Source organism: Xyrauchen texanus, chromosome 41 (genome assembly GCF_025860055.1).
Source record: "Xyrauchen texanus isolate HMW12.3.18 chromosome 41, RBS_HiC_50CHRs, whole genome shotgun sequence".
NCBI classification, from domain to species: domain Eukaryota; kingdom Metazoa; phylum Chordata; class Actinopteri; order Cypriniformes; family Catostomidae; genus Xyrauchen; species Xyrauchen texanus.
The window spans coordinates 20362594-20386164 of NC_068316.1; the positions used below are offsets into that span (position 1 = coordinate 20362594).

General features: G+C 35.0%; 1 protein-coding gene and 1 long non-coding RNA gene across 2 annotated transcripts in view; one reads left to right on the plus strand and one right to left on the minus strand.

The window, feature by feature from the left end:
* Positions 1-225: 225 nt before the first annotated feature.
* Positions 226-23571, minus strand: part of LOC127633975 (myelin-associated glycoprotein-like) — a 44509-nt gene continuing 21163 nt past the window's right edge. The window contains exons 2-8 of the mRNA XM_052113348.1: positions 4439-4512; positions 3951-4355; positions 2318-2635; positions 1909-2166; positions 1680-1770; positions 1234-1279; positions 226-791 (exon numbers count right to left, since the gene is read on the minus strand). Of these exons, the coding sequence (XP_051969308.1) occupies positions 708-791; positions 1234-1279; positions 1680-1770; positions 1909-2166; positions 2318-2635; positions 3951-4355; positions 4439-4502 (1266 nt within the window). The 5' untranslated portion in view covers positions 4503-4512 and the 3' untranslated portion in view covers positions 226-707. The remainder of the gene's footprint in view (positions 792-1233; positions 1280-1679; positions 1771-1908; positions 2167-2317; positions 2636-3950; positions 4356-4438; positions 4513-23571) is intronic.
* On the plus strand, positions 19411-21877 carry LOC127633976 (uncharacterized). The gene is made up of 3 exons (XR_007969287.1): positions 19411-19585; positions 19694-19753; positions 21127-21877. It is a non-coding gene; the product is annotated as an uncharacterized LOC127633976 (long non-coding RNA).

Sequence of the window (23571 nt, forward strand, 5' to 3'; positions counted from 1 at the left end):
AAACTAAACTGATACTGCAAACGTTCTTTTTTATTTTTGTCATATCTTTTTAAGAAATAAATGTCTACAAAAACAACAAAAAAATTTCTATATATATCACAGTTAAAAATATAAACATTTTATACAATGAACAAGACCACTAAAACTCTCCTAATTACATAGGTTCACTCTTAATACATGAAAATTTGGGAAAAAATACAGCATTTGATATATATATATATATTTTTTTTTTACCTCTTATTTGAAGATTGCATTGTTTGTCACCTTTTCAAATCAGGCAACGTAAACCATTTAGTAATTACCTAGTCAACAAGAAATGTATTTTAGTCCCATGTAATTCAGTTTACAAGGGAATGGATGACAAAATCAAAACATGGAAATAAATGATCACAATAATCGAATTACATCTTATCAACACCAATTCTCATAAGCAAAGACAATTAAAAGAACAGAATTCATAAACGTTTATTAAATTAATACAGATGTGTTTATTGATTTATTTATAAATCAATGCTTTTACCAAAGCAATTTTTGGCACATCATTCCTCAGACTACGCCGGTAATTCCTAACACAACTGTATTTACTCTATTTACTTTATTTCATATATTCAACATTCCTGAAGTCTGTTCCTGTGATGCAGTAGTTCTGCAGTCTTGAGATGTCGTTTCGCTATAATAGATGATCAGTGTTTCATCATCAGAAATATTTAGTTGTTATTTATCAAGATGTCCTGTTTGGCAGTGACGATCATGATGGCAGTGTTTTCATAACACACATGTGTGTTCAAATCCTGTGCCCAAGGAAAACAGATAAAGAACACATTTACTTGCTACGTGTTTTCAAAAGTAATATATCTCACAAACAGTGGGATCAAAAGGAACTATTTTAAGTAAAGGAAAATCTTTAATTTGTGAATAAGATGGGGAGTGAATAAATAAATGTCTAAGTCTCATTCAGATAACATTTCAGTGCACACTGAAAAAATATGTTAACCTAATAATAGTGCTTCATGCGGTAACACTTAAATTAACTGGTTTGAGCACTGAATCAAACTGAATACAGTAGGTTACACATACATAGTTCATTTTAAGTGTTAGATTGGGTAGAAATATGTCCTTACAGAAACCATTGCAGGTTGCTTTTTACAGTGGTATATGTTTTTACAGTGCCTTGTATCCTGACCTGATATAGCACAAAAAAAAAAAAAAAACACAACAAAATGAAAAACTTACCTCACCAGAGGGATCATTGGCAGTGGACTTTTTAAAAGTCTTCTTCCTATAAAAGTGTGAAAAAAGGTCAGAATTCTGTTTCTTTTCTGGGTATTTGAGCACAGTTCAGATCACTAATTGTTTTTGTAATACACAGGTTCTGCATAATAATGAAAAATATGTGTAGCAAAACAATGTGAGATGTCAAATTACTTTAAAAAGAATGCTCATGTTAATCTTAGAAAATTAAGATTAATATTTTATACCTGCAACTAAATTAACAAATAACTTGTAGGATTCAACATTATGTCATAATTTTGCCATACATGAGTGTACTATTTATGAAATATGTTTTCAGAGCCCATCTATAACACTGACCCGAGAGGAGTCTGTGCTAGTGTTCTAGCATGCTGCAAAATACCGAAATGTGCACTATGAGCAATAATATATAATGAAACAAAATTTACCCCAAACTTAAAACAAGAGCAGAAAATAGAAGCATAGGCACAATTATTCCCATGCAACCAGCAATCATAAGATTAGAGGGTCCATCCTGTCCTGAAATACAACAATATTTCAAATAATAATTCAAATCGAGGGATTAAAAATTTATACAGATGATAAATTGACTGTCTGCAACCACAAATTGTCTTAATTGCAAAAAAGAAAATGTTTGTTGACATGTGCAACAATCACCTTTAAGTGTGAGCTGGATCTGTTCGGAAGAAACTTTACCATGTTTATTCTCTGCGGTGCAGAAGTACAATCCTGTATTATTCACAGTAAAGGAAATCTTCTGTCCCCCAGCTAGAGGTGAGTCCTGGCCATGTTTGTACCAGGTGTAGTTCATATCGTTTGATGGATTGGCTTTGCTTTTGCAGGTCAAAGTCACATTAGTGCCAACAGAGACTGAAGCAGATGGCTCAATGATGACATGAGTTTCTTTTGGAGGAACTTGGGACAAAAATCATGACCACATTCATAACATGAGACTTGAGATATTTACCCTTTTAAACATTGATATATGACACTAAATGACCATACACATTTGATAACATCTATTTTAAGAGAGAAACTGTGCATGCAATATGACTTAATCTCTTACACAGAACTCGCAGCATCATGGTGGTCTCCACAGTTGTGTCATTAGATGTATTTCTTGGATATGTAACAGTGCAGGAGATGTTCTTTCTGTGATCCATGTATGAAGCTTTAAAGGTGATTTGTGAAAACACTGACAGGGTTTTATCAGGTTTCTCCTGTAACTGTGTTGTAATGATGGCAGGTTTGGGGATGTTTGTCCAGGATAATTTAGGAGGTAGTTTGGGACAGGGTGCTTCAGCAGAGCAGCTTACATTGACTGTTGTGTTCTCCATCATATACGCCAGATCACTGGGTTTAAGTTCAGGAGGCTGTGGTGAGTCTGAAAGGTAAAATAATGCAGAAAGTGCTTCATTAAGGAAACATTCTAGTCTTAGTCATGTTAGATTATTGTATTATCACTTCCTGTAGATCATTGTGTAAGTTCAGGAGGCTGTGGTGAATCTACAGTGTAAATGATTTTAGAGAGTTTATTATGAAGAGAACATCCATGACAAGGAGATCAAATATTACAACTGTAATTAAAAAAGTGGACTTTTAAAGACCAGCAGATCATTTGTTATATTGTACAGTACAGGGTGCTTGTCTGAATTTTCATGACTTTTAGTGTAGTGGTTGGTTGCGGTATTAATTTGTTTGTTCTTACTTCCCTTTTCACTTATAACTGTGCAACAACAAGAAAATAACTTCCTGAAAATGCTGATTGGCTGATGACAGCACGAGAACACAGACAGTCCCAAGACTGTCCTTCACTAAGGATTACATTTACATTTATTCATTTAGCAGACACTTTTTGAGACGACAAAGGCAGCTGAATACAAAAATACAGTTTATTTCATGCTTTTAAGAGCCCTACAGAAAATCTGTCACTGGTAAAACAACAATATAATCAAGAACTTGTGATTTTAAAGGTGCACTCAGTGACTTTTGTATTTGTGTCATCTTGGACTTACACTGACTCTTACCGGCTTGGATGCAAAATAATTTAAAATCAATAGTTTTCAGTTTCAGATGCTAATGTAGAAATATATTATTCACAGTCAGAAATGAATACTTTATTCAATGAGTGAAAGAGTTACTGAGTTTAAGAATAGTATTCAGTTGATCATGTGATTTTAGCATGGCAGCCCCCATGTGCGGACCCTCTCCATGTAGAATAAAACAGCTTTTATAAGGTTACTGATATGACGGGAGTCTTCATTTTAATGTGAGTGGTCATAATTGCCATCATACTGTATATTGCAAAAAGTCATGTCTTTAAGAGTTAAACATTTTCAATGAGGAAATAATTACAGAGAGAACATTTCAATGTTGAGGGAAAAATTGTTATTATCTCTACAAGCATAAGAAATAATTATCTTTGCAATAGTGGACAATCACATAACAAATATACAATTTAATAAACTATTATGGTATTTTGCTAAAATGCAGTTTGTAGATTTTGCAAAACATGGTTTAATATCCTATACAGGCCTGCCTATTACATTTGTAGAATTAAGATTTAATTTCATAAATATATTTTCTTTTAAGTTACAGTTTCAATTTTTGTAAGTCTGATTATTTTTAATATCCTTATACTGACACTGGATATTTACGCACATCTAAAATAAGATCTGTTCATTAGAGAGAACACTGACCTGTGACATCGATTTTCACAGTCTTGCTTGAATCTGCTGAAGCATCTGGATTGGTGTTAAATATTGCTGTGAACACATTTGGCTCCATTTCCAGCCTGAAGAAATAGAAGTCTGAATGATTCTTCATGATGTCATAGAAGACAGTGGTGCAGTTACCCTCAGAAAGATTTCCAATCATCTGTATGTCACTGAATCCTTTAATGATGTTCTGACTGCCATTAAAAGCAATAAAACTGTCTTTATGAGTAAACTGTGATATCTTTTTCAACCAGACACCATAAATAGATCTTGTCTTCTGTATTTTGTCCTCAAAATTGAAGATATTGAATGTGCAAGGTATCTGCACACAAGAGCCTTTGAGAGCTGTTACTCTGTGAGGCATCACAGCAAAGTACAAATCACCAGCTGAAACATAAAAACACTTTAGTGACAGAACAAATATATTGTTATATCAGTAATGCTGTAGTTGTTATAATAAACAAGATTACCTGACTGTGTATGTAGTAACACCGAGCTGATGATAATGAGGGAAGTGATCTTGAGAACAGACATCTTCAGATTTCTAAAAAAAGATTTTAAGATAGAATCAGTCTGAAGTTTAGAGTTTTTACTGCAATTCATATGACATACATTTATGCTTCAAATCACAAAGTTTTGCATTATTGTGCCCTAAACTGTAAGCTAATAAATGTACTTTAAATTTGTGTGTTAAATTACTGTGTAGAGAAACACGTTTTCCACTGTTGAGTTCGTAACTGTAAACTCTAACAGGAATCAATAACTGATACTCTATTACTACAATGAAAAGACTGTGAAAATGTGAAATAAATATTAAATGTTCACACTCTTCTAATGATTGATCCTTTTAAAGAGTCTGCAAGAAAAAACCTTACCTCTGAACTGTACAGTCTTGCATTCAAAAAAGAGCAGAAGTTATGAATCATGTCTTCCTCGTGTAACTAAACAACGCTTCAGTGACGTGATGTTTCACTGACCACCCGCCAGTAGTTGTACTAGCAGTGTAAATTTGAGCAAAGTAAACAGCTATTCAACAAGAGACTTGCTTTGAAAACTCTTTATCTGAGCCACTATATCCACTATATCAGTGCTGAGTTTCTTCAAAAAGGACAGATTCAAAGGTCTCAAGACTATGGAAATAAATTCTTACTAACTAGCAATGTTAAGGCATGAATGTTAAGGCATGAAATTATTTTCCTTAACAATGCAAAGGTCAGATTTTTAGTTTACAAGTCAGAACTAAAAAGTTATCTTTATATACTTGCAAACTGAAACATTCTCTCAATCTTTAGTACTGACCATAGGGCACATCTAAACAGAACTAAACCAAAAGTATCATACATACAGACTGGCCAAAGAAACACCAAAACTACCAAATTCTCATGTAGATTGCTCACAGCTTTAACTGCATCCATATTGGTTTTCTGAACAGACCATTAGAACTTTTAAATACCCCCTTCTCACATATAAGCTCCAGAGAGGGCCTATTTAGCCAGGGACGGAGCACTTGTATTAAAATGAATTTGAGTCATACAGCCTAACATCTTCATTTGTGTTTCACTGAAGAAAACAAATGAACCATATGAAAAAAGAAGTCATATGGGTCTGGAACAACATGGTGGTGAATAAATGACAAAATGTGCAAATTTGAGTGAACTATCACTATCACTGATCAAATATTTAAGCCAGTAGGCCTATTGATAAAACCATAACACAGAATATCAAAATGTTTTATCTCATAACTTTCTCTCAGTCAGTAAGAGAAAAAGAATATTTCTGAATAATGTATGCACTGATTCACTGATTTTTCTAACACAATGAATTTGCTTGTGAATGACTTGAACTATAGAAGGAGTAGAAAAGGAAGTTCCGCCTTACAGGTAAAAGAGCCAATCACCTTTCAGACCCCCTTCAACTTGAGAATGTGCATTAGCTGGACTTCCACAATAAATAGCGATTTTTTTTAAACATGATAAGAGTTAAAGAAGCATAATTTAAGATCATTGTTGTCAGAATTTAACGCTGATCTGAAATATGTTCCTTGATCATAATCTTGACTGACCATTTTAGAGATTTTGGTCTTTCCTCATTTAAGTAGATAGGAGCTGTACTTTTATGCCACTTGCATCCATAGAAAATAACTGCCCGGAATCGGACCCAATATGGCAGCGGAGAGGACTGACTTGCTCCCGATCACAATGAAGATTATTTTTAACTTAATGCAACCCACATGTGTGGACACTGTATTTTGGCTTTGCGATACAAAACGCATAATTTAAACCGACATTAATTTAATGTTCCCAAGGCTCTAGTCATTTAATGGTTAAACTTCTGGCGCACCGAGTCATGTGACACAAGAGCATGACCTTGATTTCCACAAAGTGCTTCTACAGGTGCAGGGCCAACAAAGTGCCTCTGGTATGAAACATGTAAGTTTTTTTTATTGAAACATGTTTTTGTGTTTAAAGAGTAGTGTCTACAGTTTCGTTTGATATGCCGCTTTAAAAAATTCATTCATTTTTCACTTGTGCTGATAAACATGATGTCCACATACGTGGATTTTGGGACAATATTCCCACAAAAGTTTAAAACAAATGTTAGTCATTTTGAAGAACATTCAACATCAACACATCTGTCGTTCATTTCTATTCATTTTAATATAAATTGTTATATTTTATTTTGTTATCACTGTGCAATACGGTTCTATTCATTAACATTAGTGAATGTGTTCCTATATTCACTTCGCATTTTTACTTGAGAATTAATGCGTTCATCCAAAAGCTGAATTTTTTTGTTATTTAATGAATAATGTATTATTTTATGTTAACCTGGTTGACAGTGATTGGATGATGCTGGCCATTACTTTGAATCAGAATGAATTATGCTAATTTCTGATGTAATGTCTCAAAAACATGAATAACCAACAATCCTGGAAACATAATAAACAATTTGACTTTCTATATCTTGATGTTATTTAAAACTTCACAACATATTCCCACTGTCCACATATGTGGACATTGATTTTGAACTATTTGCTCTAGAAAAAAACATTTATTTTACTTTTTTATTAGGTGCCATTACCACAAAAAATAAATAAATAATAATAATAATAAATATATATATATATACAGAGAGAGAGAGAGAGAGAGAGATAGGCGCTAAGAACTTTAAGTCATGTAAGTGTACAAAGTTGATCAAATATTTAAGCCAGTAGGCCTACCGATAAAACCATACACATAGAATATCACATTTTCATTTTAAAATGGTCTTTATAAGATTCAGTTTGGCCACAAAAACCATTTAACCAATAACCAGTCAACAAGAAATTTATATCCAATAGTCTTTCTCTGAGTCACAAATGATCCATTGTAAACACAGAGTTTCCAAGAGGATTCAAGACACATATTCAAAGCACTGGTTTCACAAATATTTAACTTTCAACAAATTCATGTTTACAAATTAGCATGTATTTACCAACATTCATTTTACTAAGTAAAGGCAATAAAGAAAACAGCTCATCAACATTTACACAATTAATAAACTCGGATATATACACACACACACACACACACACACACACACACACACACACAGGGGTGGAAAGAGTACTGAAATATAATACTGTTAAAAGTACTGTTACTTCTTAAAAAATTTTGTTTGAGAAAAGTAATTGTAAAACAGTAGCTCATTTAAATGTACTCATGAGTAGTGAGTATTTAGTACTGAGTTGCGAAAGCTATGACCCTTTATAATAAAAAATCTATGCTGCAATTTAAAAATGTAGAAATGATGGCTGTTTGCCAGAAAGAATAAAAAAATATAGGTATTTTATAGGTGTTTTTGACTGACAACTTTTAAAATAAATCACTTATCTATGATACTGTAAACACTGGAAAAATAAAAAATAAAAGTGCACCATGATAACAGAAAAGAAAAGATGTCAAAGTTTTTTTCCAATACAATGATCCCCATTTTATATCATAATGTATGAAACAATTACATTAAAATCATAAAAAGTTGTGTAATGTCTAAATTTCCCTTAATGCCGACAAAGAGAGTTAGTGTTGCACATAAAACATTTTCGAAACAATGCAAGGAATGCAAAAAAAATACAAAAAATAAATCCCACTAAAAAAGCAGGGTCATTTGACACATCATGTCATGCACAATAAAGTGATGTAGAGCATTTGTATGGTGCAGGGGCCCACATCAGGTTTTAAAGGAATAATTCACACAAAAATGAAAATTCTCTCATCATTTACTCATCCTCATGGCATCTCAGATGTGTATGACTTTCTATCTTCTGCAGAACACAAATTAAGATTTTTAGAAGAATATCTCAGCTCTGTAGGTCCATACAATGCAAGTGAATGGGTGCCAAAATTTTTAAGCTCCAAAAACCACATTGTCCTCCTTTTGTGAAACAGTTATTTTATCTTCTCTACTTTCCAAGTAATTTATTATACAAATTAACACACACTCTACATCAGGGGTTGGTATTATTTTAAAAAAACTAACAATATTATTAAAAAAATATTATAATTTTTAAAAATGTCACTGTTTTATTCTATTAGATTAATACTTTTAAAGCTACTCAAGTTATTCACCCAAAACTAGTCAGTGTTTTTCTCATTTCCTTGTGATTGTTGTTTGATTAATACCCTTTTTATGACTAGACAGTGCTCTATTTGGTTACATGTACACTTCAAGTCCAACATTTTGATGCAAATACGCTTTTTGTCCCACTGTTTACGTTCACTTTAGACCAAACCAACTGTGTTTAAAATAATGCATCACCAAGACGGGCATTGGCAGAATTAAAAAGTGTATTTGATAATTTAAATGTGAACCCACATTAGTGCACAAACATTAGCCGCCTGTCAATCAAACAGTGCGCAGCTACAGACATCAGGATATAAAAAGTCATTTTTTTTATATTTGATCTAGATCAACAAACCAGTGGTTGTCTTGCTATTGCGATCGATGTAATGAACACCCCTGTTTTAGATATAGAACATAGGCTAAGTAAAGAAAATTACTAAAAAGTTCATCATCGATATCGAGGATATCTTTTTTTATAAACCAATATTACCCAATGATATCAGTGATATATGGCTAATTTACAGGCTACATTATAAACACACAGAATCTAGTAAGCAGAAATATGAAATTTACCTCGATTTGTTTCTTAAAATTAGAGGCAGGATTAATGCTGATATCTGGATTGAGCAAGTTAAACTCACATGACACGATCATGCAATTGGAGTTTTTCACTTCGAAAAGCCCTTTCAGGTGCAGCAGTGATGTTCAGCCCTGATGTGGCATTCTCCACATCCACAACATTGGTACCAGATCTACAACTGCCATTCAAGCGTGTGTGATTTGATTTGAGTCACAAGACTGTCTCTAGCCAATCATGTTGATAGATAAAAATACATTCAGGACAGGGAAGTAGGGAAAATAGACAGTGGTGTAATGCTGCAAGCACTGAGATGACTATGCAACTCTGTGAAAACCAAGTCATAAAAACTCTCACACAGAAGAATCTCCACATAACTAAACACCCCTCAGCAAGGACCATAAAACACAGTTCTCTCACACATCTGCCCCCCTCTCTTACATAACTCACTTCAAGAAATTTGAGAGTCACTTAAACTAAGTAATGACTTATCCTGTTATGTAATGTAAAAGCAGAGGGGTTACCAGGATATCATGTTTGGGGGGCATTTGGCTTGTTTGGGGGCAACATAAACAATTTAAAAAATCGGCATAAAATTAAGCTATACTACACACAATCTGTTTTAGTGCATATCTTTTTCTAAGCCAGGAACCCAGAGATAGGCACAGGGCCCCTATTAGACTATAGGGCTTAAACTGGATTTTTGTTGTGTCAGACCTCACTCATCTGCTAGCGATGGAAAAATATGCACAAAACAATCCACTTTTAAATTGTCATTTATCATCAGATGCAGAGGCGTTTCCAGCATTGAAGGACATCCGGGCTTAGCCCAGACAATTTTATTTTCACACTAGCAACCACTTCCCTGTAGTCCAAAGCTGGTGAGAGGGTATTCTTTGAGTTTTGCTCTGGTTGGGCCTGTTTCTACAGTTCTTAAATCTTCCACTCTAGTACTATCCTCAACATCCTCTCTCCTCCCTGAATCATCTGTGATGCAAAAGAACAGATACAGCACATAACTTATTGCAAATCAGCTTCAAACAACTAATTCATCAAGTGCTACATATGTCAAATTGTAGACCAATACCATTGAAGAAAATGTATTGGTAAGAGCAGATCAGTGGGATTGCCCTAAGATCTATCATGATTCTTGAATTTTCATGTACAAAGAGTTTCAAAGAGTTATATTATAGTGAGTAAAGTGAGGTGAAAAAAATATTGAATATAAATAATTTATATTTTTTGACATAAATAGTCAAAATGATGTGTAAGATCCTAAGTTAAAGCAATACATGAATTACTTTAGTCTAAGTTCATTGACACACCATGGCATCAAACTGTATATAATTCTCATCATCTCTATGAGAATAATTCATCTGTCAAAATCCTTTCATTAGGATCATTTGGATCATTGGGATAAACAATGTTTCACTTTTAACTTTCTCTAAAGTAAAGTGACTTATTAATTGTTACCAGTTTCCATGCCTGATTCTGGCACAGCTGCTGCTCCTCAGTCTGTAGCTCATCTTTGCTAAACTCTACAAAACCATTTAATCAAATCAAAGTGTATATTTCCTACAAACTAATATCACAAAACAAGTCACACATACATTTTATGCTAATGCTTATTGGTTATCCTTAGCGAAAACAACACCTGATAAACAAGAAAAGTACACTCGAACGGGCTCGAACCGCGATCTCCGGCGTGAGAGGCGACTGCGTTAACTTCGGAGCTACCAAGCTGCGTCAATCTAAACAAGGAGGTTAGAGGCTACAACTCTTGAGGTTTAGCCTACTGTGGGTGAAAGCCAGCTAGATGATGATCTTAAGACTTTAAGGACAAAAACAAATGTGAATTCTTACCCACTGACTTCTTTCGGAAAAATCCCCAAAGCCTCATTTGCTTAATTTTTGCCTAATTGCCGTTAACTCGCCACTAAGTAACGTTAGTTGATGTCAACGACTGTGCAAGCTCCTCCTCCTACCTGCTGCATATTCAACAGAAGAAGAAACGGAGTCGCCCATAGGCTACCAACAGCAAAGAAACTTATTCTATAGGCTAGATTATGCCTATGTCTATTTTTACAGGCTGTATGCAGCATGTGCAAAGCCAAAGCACAATGAAATAAGACAACTTATGATTTCGGGGGTTTACATAGGCTTTTGTCCGGTTTCATATTTGTCAGTCAACTATTCAAAATACATTCAGGGCTACACTCAAAACAACAGATGGACAGATTATTTCTCAAATTCTCCGGGGAGGCAGAGCTTATCCTAGGGGAGGCACTGCCTCCCCCAGCCTCCCCCTAGACACGCCCCTGTGTAAAAGGATTTTTGATCATACATGCTTGGTATCATTCAAGAAGTCTCAGTGTGACTGGTAACACCGTCTCATTCCCTTTCAGCAAAGTCGAATCACATGTAAGATTTAAGAACTTAAATACTGCATTCTATCAGAGGCATAACCCCTCCCAGGTCTCTCACAGAGGGTGCATTTCTGTATGCAGATTAGATGCATTCTTTGTAAACATCAAAAGACCTACACAATCACAAGTTTCAAGGGTCCATCTTCAAACCCCTAAATTGTAAACCAAAACCTGGATAACATCAAACATATCTGAAATAACAATAGAATTGCTTGGTATTTAAAGAGTGATGACAAAGGAATTGGGGTTCTCTGTACTCAGACAATCCCACACATTGATGTGTGTAATTTTAGGAATCTGCATTCAGATCTCACATGCTTTGCAATTGCATGTAGTTTTTCCATTGTCAGGTTTGTTTTTCTTTGATTTGTCTTTTATTTTTAGAAATGTTTGTTTATTCTGATCATATGTAAAATTGTCCTTGATTGATTTTAACATTTTACGTTTTAAATCCAACCTGGCAAATAAATTGTTAGTTTTTTATTTATTCTGTATTCCTCCGAAATCATTTATCACCGGTAGATTCGAGGGACGGATTTTGTTACCGCAAACTTACGTCCAGCATAATGGCATTATGGGAGCTTATGAATAGGAGAAAACCCCATAAGACTACCAGTAACTGCTTATCACTGTCTTAGCAAGTTGTATGAAACTTGACTAAATAAAACTATCATCTGGTTATGAGCAAGCAGTAGGTGGCCTAATCAGATGATATTAGTAAATCCGGCAACTGCTGACTATGAACAGGCTGGTAATGTGATTAATCGGCCAGCATATGACTCTAACTGTTTTGGTTCAGTGCTCAGAAATGACAGAATAACGCAGAGACATTCAAAGGGTAATATATTCTATCAAAGGATTGCACTCGGACCGATAGGTTTGTGAGTGTGCCCTTCGCCCTTTCCTGTTGTACAGTGGGAAAATAGCGCATTAAAAGTACAGTTACAGCACTTAAAATGTACAAAGTAAAATATACATTTTAAACTACTTAAAAGTACAATTAGGAAAACAACTTAATTGCAGTAACGTGTGTATTTGTAATCCATTACTTTACACCCTGTATATATATTTACATGGTGTCAAAATTCCAGTGAATGCATTGGGCACGAAGATAGCACTATAAGCATAGCATCCTTTAATAGCTTTACTATTGGCCATGATATACATTTTTAACACAATTGAATATACTCTATTTCTGTGAATTCATCAGATTTAAAGTCTGTTCTTGTGATGCAGTATTTCTGCAGTTTTTTCAGTGTCCGTTTCTCCATAGTTGTCACGATTCCCTTTGTCTGCTCTATGTTTCTCCCCTGTCACCTGTCCCGAACTACACTTCCCATAATCCCCTGCCCTCATCACTGCCAGTTTCATTGTTCTCACCTGTGTTTAACTTAATCATCATCCCTGTGAATTTAAGCCCTGTTGTTTGTTCATTTGTTGTCGGTTGTTGAATGTTATGGTTGTCCTCGATGTTTCTCCTGCCCGTGCTCTCCGTGGATGTTTTTCATGTTTATATTGTGTTTTCCCCTCGTGGATGTTTTGTTTGTTCCCTGTGTTGTTTTATTTTTAGTTATTCTGTTCACCTTTTGCTCATTCATTAAAAAGCTGCATTTAGATCCTCACTCCTCGTCTGCCCTCGTCTGATTCATAACAATAGTAGACGATCAGTATTTCATCATCAGAAATATTCTTCTGTTCATTAATCATGATGTTAATGTTTACATAATATATGTCTGTGTTATTATCCTGTGGCCAATGAAAAGAGATTAGAAACATATTTTATGTGCAAAATGTGCAAAGAGTAAAATTATTATTCTGAATAATGTATGTATCTATACGTTGATTTTTTTCTCAATCAATGAATTAGCTTGTGAATGTTAAAATAAATAAATAAATTATGCCATTTCAATGTCATGTCTAGTATCCTGACTTCTTATATACCAGAACTCAATGATATTCTCACATCTGTCGTATGGTTTGTCTGTCTCAGGCCAACCAGTCTACAATTAAATCCATAGTGTGTTTTTATAATCTTGAAAATTCTGCACAAAAAGCAAATACGGTACCATCATTCCCATATTTTATATAAATATAAGATTTTAAGTAAAGTAAACTTCATTGATTTTCATTATGTAAAGCTTGTGTTCAAATGTTTAAATGGTATCACCCCCCAGCCTCTCTCAAGTAATTACAGAGTTGTGGAAGTAGATCCACCAGAGCAGCTTCATGTGGCAAATGTAATGTTCTGTTGTATAAAACATATTTTGATCAAACAGCTTTTTCTGTGAAAGGAGCAAAGCTCTGGAACTTGCTGCCTGATCATTTGAAAATTGCTGCAAAATTCACCACTTTTAAGAGAGCAACCAGATTTATTCAGAAACAAACCTGTACTCAGGTCTAGTTTTAAAATCTAATGTCTTGAATTTGTGTATTTTGTTACATTTCTTTTTTTATTTAGCTTTATGTTGTCTTGCTGTACTGTACTGTTTATTTTCTATTTTTATTTTACTGTTTTACTTTGCAGTCTCATAAAAGTCATTTTTAGGGACAGGTGTTGAAAATTAGCATTTGCTATAAACACTATGATACTTGCATTGGATAGCTGTTTTCAGTTTATCTATGTATTTTGTGTCTATCCCTATGATAAACTTACTTGAGCAAAGGGATCCCTCCCATTGGCAGTGTGTTTATTGTAAGTCATTTTCCTGTGAGAGTGCAAGGAAGGTCAGAATGGTATTTTAAAGGCATTCAGTCACACTGTTCACAATTCAAGTGTTTTTGTAGTATGGTGCCACACAATTATAATATTCATAATGACATACTTAAAATAAGAGCAGAAAACAGAAGCACAGCCAATATTCCTCCCAGACAACCAGCAATCATAAGACTGAAATGTTTATCCTGTTCTGAAATACAGTATAATAATAAAATAGTTGGGAAAATGTGTCATTTGAAATACTGAGACGTTTCAAATGTGTCCACATTAAAAATAGACTGACTGTTCAGTTATCAGCTGGACCTCTGTTGATGTCTGTTCACCAAGTATATTCTGTGCTTTGCCGATGTTCCATCCAGCATTACTGTGAATAACATTGAATGTCATCTTCTTTCCCGTAGCTACCTTGAGCTTGGAATCAGCAGACTCCATGCCACATTTATACCAAGTGTAGTTCATATCGTTTGATGGACTGCCTTTGCTTTTGCAGGTCAAAATCACATTAGTGCCAACAGAGACTGAAGCAGATGGCTGAATGGTGACATGAGATTCTTTTGGGGGCAGGCCCGGATTACCCAATGGGCATTATGGGCACGGGCCCAGGGGCCCATGCGCACTTGGGGCCCAAGCGAGGGGAAGATTGTTTTTTTTTTTTTTTTTTTTTATTTCCGAAAACGGAGCGTGTATTTGCACTACGTGCCAATTTTTTAGCAAAAAGACGCTCGACACAAAATAACTACTGTAGCGTAAGGCGTGAGGTGCATGATGGTAGCTTTTGACGCGTTCGGCCAGAGTTCGAATCCGCCTTTTGCCGAACTCGCTCTTCTCCCTTTTCCCAACACATGCAGGTACTTAGGCCCTACTGCTGGTGGTGACACATACGTGTGCATTTGAGCAACACTGGCAACAAAACTAGCACTAGTGTAATTGCTAAATAAGTTAATTGCCATTATGCAACGTTTTAGAAAAGTATGAATTAGCAGAATATCCAGTGTTATGAAAACAGTAGGTCAACATAACTACAATGCATTATTTAATTCCCTGTCTTATTCTGCCCTCTGGCATATCGAAATTAATACAAACCTTAACATAAAGAGACGGACAGTGTTATTAACAGACAGTGAAAATCATACTAATAATACTATGTAAAAAAATCTGATGAGCCCAGAATATAAACTCAACGTGTTTAATTACACGTTATAAGCATTGCCGAATACACTCAAATGAGATCGACTCAGAAAAGACGTCAATAAATGCACGCGTCACCTGCTACATCCTCTTTGTTGCATGCGCAAATTATGATCACTAATACAAAATACAACATTTTATTCACAAAAATGTCTCTATTTGTAGAAATTGCTGCACATTCGTTGAATTCTGAATTTTGCACACATAAGTTGAAAGCAATTTGTTTGTGGATAGTAGGCACAGGCTATCCTAGAAGAACATATCTGCAACATTTATCAAGTTCATGGATAATTGTGCGTGCATCTGATCTATTAAATTAGTATTATTAATCATTATGATACTAAAATCATAATAAAGTATGTATACTACAAAAAATCAGATGAGTCCAGAATATGAACGTAACGCGTTTAATTTCACGTTAAGTATTTTCCTCCCATATAAAACATTATAAGAAAGCTAAATGTGGCTTTATGCATATTAGAATGTCCCCTTAATAAGGGAGAGGAGGAGAAAGAAAGACAGACAGACAGACAGACAGACAGACAGACAGACCCTGAGGAGAGGAGGAGAAAGACAGACAGACAGACAGACCCTGAGGAGAGGAGGAGAGGATGAGACAGACAGCCCCTGAGGAGAGGAGGAGAAAGACAGACAGACAGACAGACAGACAGACAGACAGCCCCTGAGGAGAGGAGAAGAGCATGAGACAGACAGACAGACCCTGAGGAGAGGAGGAGAGGATGAGACAGACAGCCCCTGAGGAGAGGAGGAGAGGATGAGACAGACAGACAGACCCTGAGGAGAGGAGGAGAGGATGAGACAGACAGCCCCTGAGGAGAGGAGGAGAAAGACAGACTCTGAGACTGAGGAGAGGAGGAGAAAGACATACAGATAGACAGACAGATAGACAGACAGCCCCTGAGGAGAGGAGGAGAGCATGAGACAGACAGACAGACCCTGAGGAGAGGAGGAGGTATTGTGTGTGTGTGTGTGTGTGTGTGTGTGTGTGTGTGTGTGTGTGTGTGTGTGTGTGTGTGTGTGTGTGTGTGTGAGAGAGAGCGAGAGAGAGAGAACAACTTACATGAAATATAGTATTATCAAAAAAAACAAAAACAAGCTGCTTTATTTTACATTTGAATTACATTTACATTTAGGGCATTTGGCAGATGCTTTTATCCAAAGCGACTTACATGTAGTACATTTGTCAATAGTTGGACAGGTCATACACCAGCAATTGTAATTTGTATTGTAAGCAACCAATATTATACCATAATACTTACAGCATCTTGTAATGTGTCTACTACCATTTCACTATCATTCAATCATCAAACAAAGTGCCATTAGGTGCCATGAATAATAAAGTGCTAAATACATAAGTGCAGAATTTTTTTAGTATAAAGAATAGGGAAATATATAAAGAAGAGTAAAAAAGTTGAGTTATGATGACCTATACTGTTTGCATCCTTTTCATCACAGGAAGAGGAGAGGGGGAGAGAGGCAAAGAGCGGCAGCCCCTGTAGAGCCGAGGAGTAGAGGACAGGAGAGGAAGAGAGAGACAGACAGGAAAGCTACATTAATGGGTGTGTGTACGTGTTTGTGTGTTAATTATGGAAGAATTTGATTCATATAACTGGATTGGTAAAGGTGAGGCACTATGTGCTCGCTATAGGTGTTACCAGCAAATAGTATCCAAAAATTCAAAAGCTTGATTGTGTGGGTGGGGTGGGGGGCCCTACAAGACATTGTGCCCAGGGGCCTCTGAATTCTTAATCCGGGCCTGTTTGGGGGAACTTTAATAGAAAACAGAAGCGCATTCATAAAAGTTAAACATATACAGTGTGTAAATACATAAATGAGATCTCTGTAAAAAATTTAGTATATATTTATTTATATACAAAATGTATTATTACCATAACTCTACACATGACAATATCAATACTCATAAGAGAGGGAATTAATAGGGGGCTTCAGCAGAGCAGCTTACATTGACTGTTGTTCTCTCCCTCACATCCTGTAGATAATTGGGTGTAAGATCAGGAGGCTGTGGTGAATCAACAGTGTAAATGTTTCCACACCAGGAGCAGACATGGCCATCGGGAGAACCGGGACTTTTCCTGAAGGGCCGGCTGTGAAACGGGGCCGAATGGGCTGAAATGGGCTGCCGCGTTATGCAGAACGGGCCACAAAATGGCAGCGTGATATGATGAAGGCGGCAGCAATATGCAAAAAAAGGACAGTGACCCTATGTAAAATCCTGGGCCGATTTCTCTTCCCAGTCCACCCCTGTTACACAGATCATCTTTAATAGTACACACAGTACTTCATGTTTGATTATATTGTTATGTGCATGAGTAATCTGTACAGGACATCAGAAGTAACTTTTCCACTATTAACAACAAAGTATTTCATTCAGATTTTCAACACAACATTTGGTTGAAATGGCCAGTTTCAACCAAATGTTGAATGTTGTTCATTCTCAAAGATTAAAAGCAGAGTTTGTGCAGCACTAAATTTGAATGATAGTTAATCGAGCTGCACAGTCCTTACAATAAGAAAACGGGAGCGTTCACCTAGAAATTATCTTATATTTTACTCGCTCTCATGTCGTTCCACGCTTTACCCTAGTGAAAAAAAGTATATTTTATTGTATTTTAAATATATAATTTTTTTAAATTGTATATTGCAAATATACTAACCAAAATTGTACTCTCTTTAAATATATATATATATATATATATATATATATATATATATATATATATATATATATATATATATATATATATATATATACTAGCAATCATACTTTTACCAATTTTCACAATACAACTTTTAACACACTTTAAAATAATTGTACTTTAGTATAATTTAGTATATTTATCTAAAATATATTTTAGATAAATATACTTGAAGTGAAAATTCTGTTTATTTTTTAATAGTGTAATTATTTGCACTTTACTTAAAAATATATTTTAGGCGAGTGGCCATCAGGCGCAAGTGTAACAATGAGCCTTTCAGCAAGAAAAAAATAACAATGTATTTCGTGTGTGGCCGCTGTTCCAAAAATGTGTTTTTTCTTTGTTTGTTTGTTTCTTTCAGCGTTCTTTTAATTTAAAAGCATGGTTGGTGTAACTGCCTCCCATCGGCAGTTTAAATTATAGCTGTTTATCCTGCTATTTTTGGTACCTACAATAATAGTAGTTTGGAGGCGGAATTATTCATTGCGGCGCCAGTGTTCCGCACGTAACTAATTCAGAAAACACCTGTTGAGCGAAGTGCCAAAAAAAAAGACAGAAAATAAATTAGCGACAGCTACACTAAGTAATAAACATGCAAGCAGACAAACCTAGAAGAAAGAAGACGAGGATAAAAATAAAGGAAGATTTAGCCCCTCACAAGAGACAGGCAGCCTACGAGGGCTTTTAACCATGACCTCGTGCGTCATGTCTGTCATTGGAAGGAGCAACAGTTGATACATTTTGTTATGTTTTACCATTATAGAACCATGTGAGATTTAAATAAACACTCATATTTATAGTGTTTTTATATGTTATTTATTGCCTTGAAAACAAGTGCATTCAGCATTGGGTAAAAAGTCCCCAAGAAATTCAGCCTTCAGTACACTGTAAAATGTAATAGTATTCTGTCGTGTGAGAAGTCAAGTTTTCAAGATAAAAATAGTATTTATTAGCAAGAAAGAATAAGTACAAAAATAATTTGCCCAGCTGGGGATCTTGTCTGCTTCACCCATAAGCTCAGCTCAAAAGACCCCGTTTCTCCTGTGTTCCCTTCTTTTCTACATTTCTGACCCAGGGTGTGTTCCTTTGTTCTCAGTTTTTTACTCTTTTGATTGGCTTATTTTTGCCGCAGGGGCATCTCCAATATTCTAAGAGATAAGTTCCAATCATTCCGTTGGTTTGTTTTTGCCGCAGTGGGATTACTGGTTTTTCCTCCCTTTGGTTCGTTCTTATCAGTTTTTGCAGGTCTTCATATCTGGGGAAAATCTGAGTTCTATGCAGCGTTGGACACGCATTCTACACGTTTGACTGAGAAAAGGAGCAAATCATGGAAGAACACTTGATGAAATTATGCATCATGTTGACTCAAGGTTTTCCTTTGTCATCTTTAAATCATGATTTGGCTTTGATTGTTACTTCACGTCTACCTGTATCTACTTTTTCATAGTCATCTGATGTAACATATGTTTGCACTGCAGTACTTCAGGGTCTTTCAATCCTCCTGGGGGATGACAGAGGAATTTTTCAGGATGAACTTTGTAAGTATTTTTATCGCTGTTTATACTTTTTTAAATTGTCAATTTGCTTTAGTACATGATATTATAGATTAGGTTATGAAAAAGTTTATTTTTACTTTTACAGTCGATACTGTATTTGTCTCTTGTGAAAAAATTCTGATTTGTGACATTGGTGATTTAAATTCCTTAAATTGATGCAATAAAATATACTGTAAATTCAATTCTGTGTTCTTAAAGGGTTAGTTCACCCAAAAATGAAAATTATCCCATAATTTACTCACCCGCAAGCCATCCTAGGTGTATATGACTTTCTTCTTTCAGCCAAACACAGAGTTATATTAAACATATCCTGGCTCTTCCAAGCTTTATAATGGGATTGAATGGTACCTTCGATTTTGAAGCCCAAAAAGAGTGCATCCAACCAAAAAATCATCCATACGGCTCCAGGGGGTTAATAAAGGCCTTCTAAAGCAAAGCGATGTGTTTTTGTAAGAAAAATGTCCATATTTATAACTTTATGAACTATAATCACGTCCGCACGTTCACTGGCTTCCTCTATCCGCTGAGCTTTCACGTTTGTTACTTATCAACGGAGCTTACGCTACGCCTACATCATATGCCGGAACTCGACTCTCTTGTGAACGTGCAGATGGCCGTTACCGGATGTCAGTTATAATAGTTTATAAAGTTATAAATATGGATATGTTTCTTAAAAAAACGCATCAATTAAGAAGACCTTTATTAACCCCCTGGAGCCGTATGGATTACTTTTTTGATGGATGGATGCACTTTTTTGAGCTTCAAAATCTAAATTACCATTCAGTCCCATTATAAAGCTTGGAAGAGCCAGGATATTTTTTATATAACTCTGATTGTGTTTGGCTGAAAGAAGAAAGTCATATACACCTAGGATGGCTTGAGGGTGAATAAATTATGGGATCATTTTAATTTTTGGGTGAACTAACCCTCTAATAATTCAGAACAATGTAAAAGTACAATAAAGTATTCCATTGAACTTGTGATTTTCCAAGTCTTCTGAAGACATGCAATATAATACAGTAAACTAGAAAACAAAGTTTATAGTTTTATTTTTTAAGTATTATAGTTCACCCAAAAAATTATAATTCACCCTTATGCTGAGTGATTTAATCCATGTCTTCTGAAACAATACATTCTGTTTTGTAACTCTGTAAATCTTGTCATCTCTCTCATGATTTAAAGCTTGATTACATTTCCTTGTGCTTGATGTTTGCATTGATCACTGTACGCCTGCTGTGGTTATCAAAAATGAATGAAGTTTTAATTTGTTTTGTTAATGAACAGCCCCTGGTCACAAGAATATATCCAGCACTGAACAGAAATTTTCACACTTCCTATTTTTCATTCTCTTATAGGATTCAGATGTAGATGCAGGCTTCAGAGAATTAGATGTTGAACTGCTCACAGTTTTACCTGAAGGCATGCCTGCCAAACGTCCACATGCCCTCAACATGGATGCAATGGAGGGAAGAATTGTCATGGATGATGTCCCAAATTTGCCACATTCTGTATGTCTCCACTTTGCTTTGATCTATGCTCTAAATTTAGACCATCCAAAGACAATGAGGAACACATTTGATTTTATTCAGCGTGTATTTCTGTCTTTGGGAGGAAAAAATCTCAAACCCAAACTCCAAACCCTTAAAAATGGTATTTTAAGATGAACTTGTTTCTGGCATATTTTGCTGTAATTACAGTTCAGTTTAAGAATCTTTCCAAAGACACATGCAGGTTTTTCCAAATTGTAAAGGCTCTTTTTCTTTTCTTTCTTTTTGTTTTAATAAATACTTTCTGGGAGTTTGCACAGTGCCTGTTCTGCAAATGCTCTATACCTTGTTTTGGTCCAGATATTATGTTGTCATGCAGCAGAGTGCTGCAAGAGGTCTAAGTCTTGAGAACAGATTGTTTTAAAGGTATAGTTTTTTTATCTTAGAGTTTCAGCTGTTTATTGCACAAATAAACAGTTGAGAATTTCAAACTTGTTAAGTGCGTTATTATGTTCAGTTTACTTAAAGAAAATGTGGAAACCGATTGCACGTAGTATTTTAAGTGTACACAAATTAAAGTGATACAGTAAACTCATGTTGAGATTAGTGGTATTTCAGATGTAAAGTGAATGAATTGTATTAATTGTAAGTTAATTGACTTAATAGAATAATCTAATAATAAATCATTTGTAAGGTTATTAATTAATTTATAGTAAATTAACAAAACATTTTTTTAAGTTAACTAGAAATGTACTATTAACTTTAATAATGACAAGTTGACATTACTTGCATAGGAACATTAATATAATTTAATTTTAGCAAGTAAGTTTGCTTTGCAGAAATTGTAAAATTGGTGTATGCAGGTAACACATTTAAAATACTGTCTTGTGTAAGACGATGTAATGTTTAAAGTATATTGAACAAAGTATGGCTAAGTAATAACAGTTTGTTATTGAAGACAAAGTGTGCAATTTGTAGTATTTTGAATAAGCCAAAGGTGTTACTGAGCATATACTTTTTACTCAAATATAATACACTTATGGTATATTACTTGTATGTTACTAAGACACTTGCAATTAATTTGTAATGTAATTGTAACACAAATAAATAATACTTTAATATCACTCATCAAGCATGTAATTACCCTACATTGGCATATACTTAAAGTATACTAAGTATACTTGAAATTGTTCCAATTTAGCACACATAAGTACACTAAATACACTTAAAGTTATGCTTTACTACAATTGATTGGCTGATTGGATAAATCACATTTGCAGCACTTATCCAGACTCTTATTGGTGAAGTTTATCTGCAATATGTTTATTTGCAAGTATTAATACTAAATATACAATTTTGCATATTTTTCTGATTCTTTGGGTTTTAATTCTGTTTGTAGTTAATTGTCTTTAGTTTATTCACATATTTTAGATAAATATGCACTTTTGTTAATTTCTAACTTGTAACTTAGAATACAATTTACTCTGATTTTACATCTGTTACACCCTCCCCTCTTAAAATTATGCAAGTCCCATTGCATACCACCCGAAGGCATGTATCCATGGACTGCAGGGTGAACCACTCGAGAATAGTCTTGCAAGGATTCTTAAAAAGCAGTATTCAGACCTTGGAGAATATTGTATGATTGTTACCAAGGGATTTTCTAACTCAGGATATGTTCGAATTTTAGGCTTCACCCTGTGTCTTACTGACCTTCTCAACTCCACATCATCAGTGTTGCCTTCACTTTCAGGCGTTTCTGAACCACTTAACACCTCTACAGAAGGATTAGATTCAGGCAAGGACATTTCTTTAGTTCTACCTGGACACTGCGTTATCAAGGTAGAGAAACGACAGGCTTTTCTTTCACAAGGTTTCCTTTTACAAGTGAGTTTCAATACTTTCAGGTTTGTTCACTAAGAGATTCCTCAGGAATTTCAGACTCAACAGTTGGTAATTTGTTCATCACCTGGAATTCTGTTTCAGGCAGATTTTTAAAAATTTTCTGATGAACTAATGAGACTGGATTAGGGAAGCGAACATATTCCTTATTCCCATCAGTTTTTGTTACATCAGCAGTATGAAATGTGTAAGTCTCACTCACAACGTCGAATTGAGTTTGTGAGTAATATACTTCCTCACCACCAGAATTTGAAAATTCATAACTTTCCTTAATTTTGTGATTTTCGCAAGCTGCTACACTACGAGTCTTACGTTTTGTGACTGAGCGTTGAGACTCAGCATCTCACATTTCTGATGAAAGTGTTCAGCAAGGAAGTAATGAATTGCAGTGCAGTGTGTGGATAGGTCCTG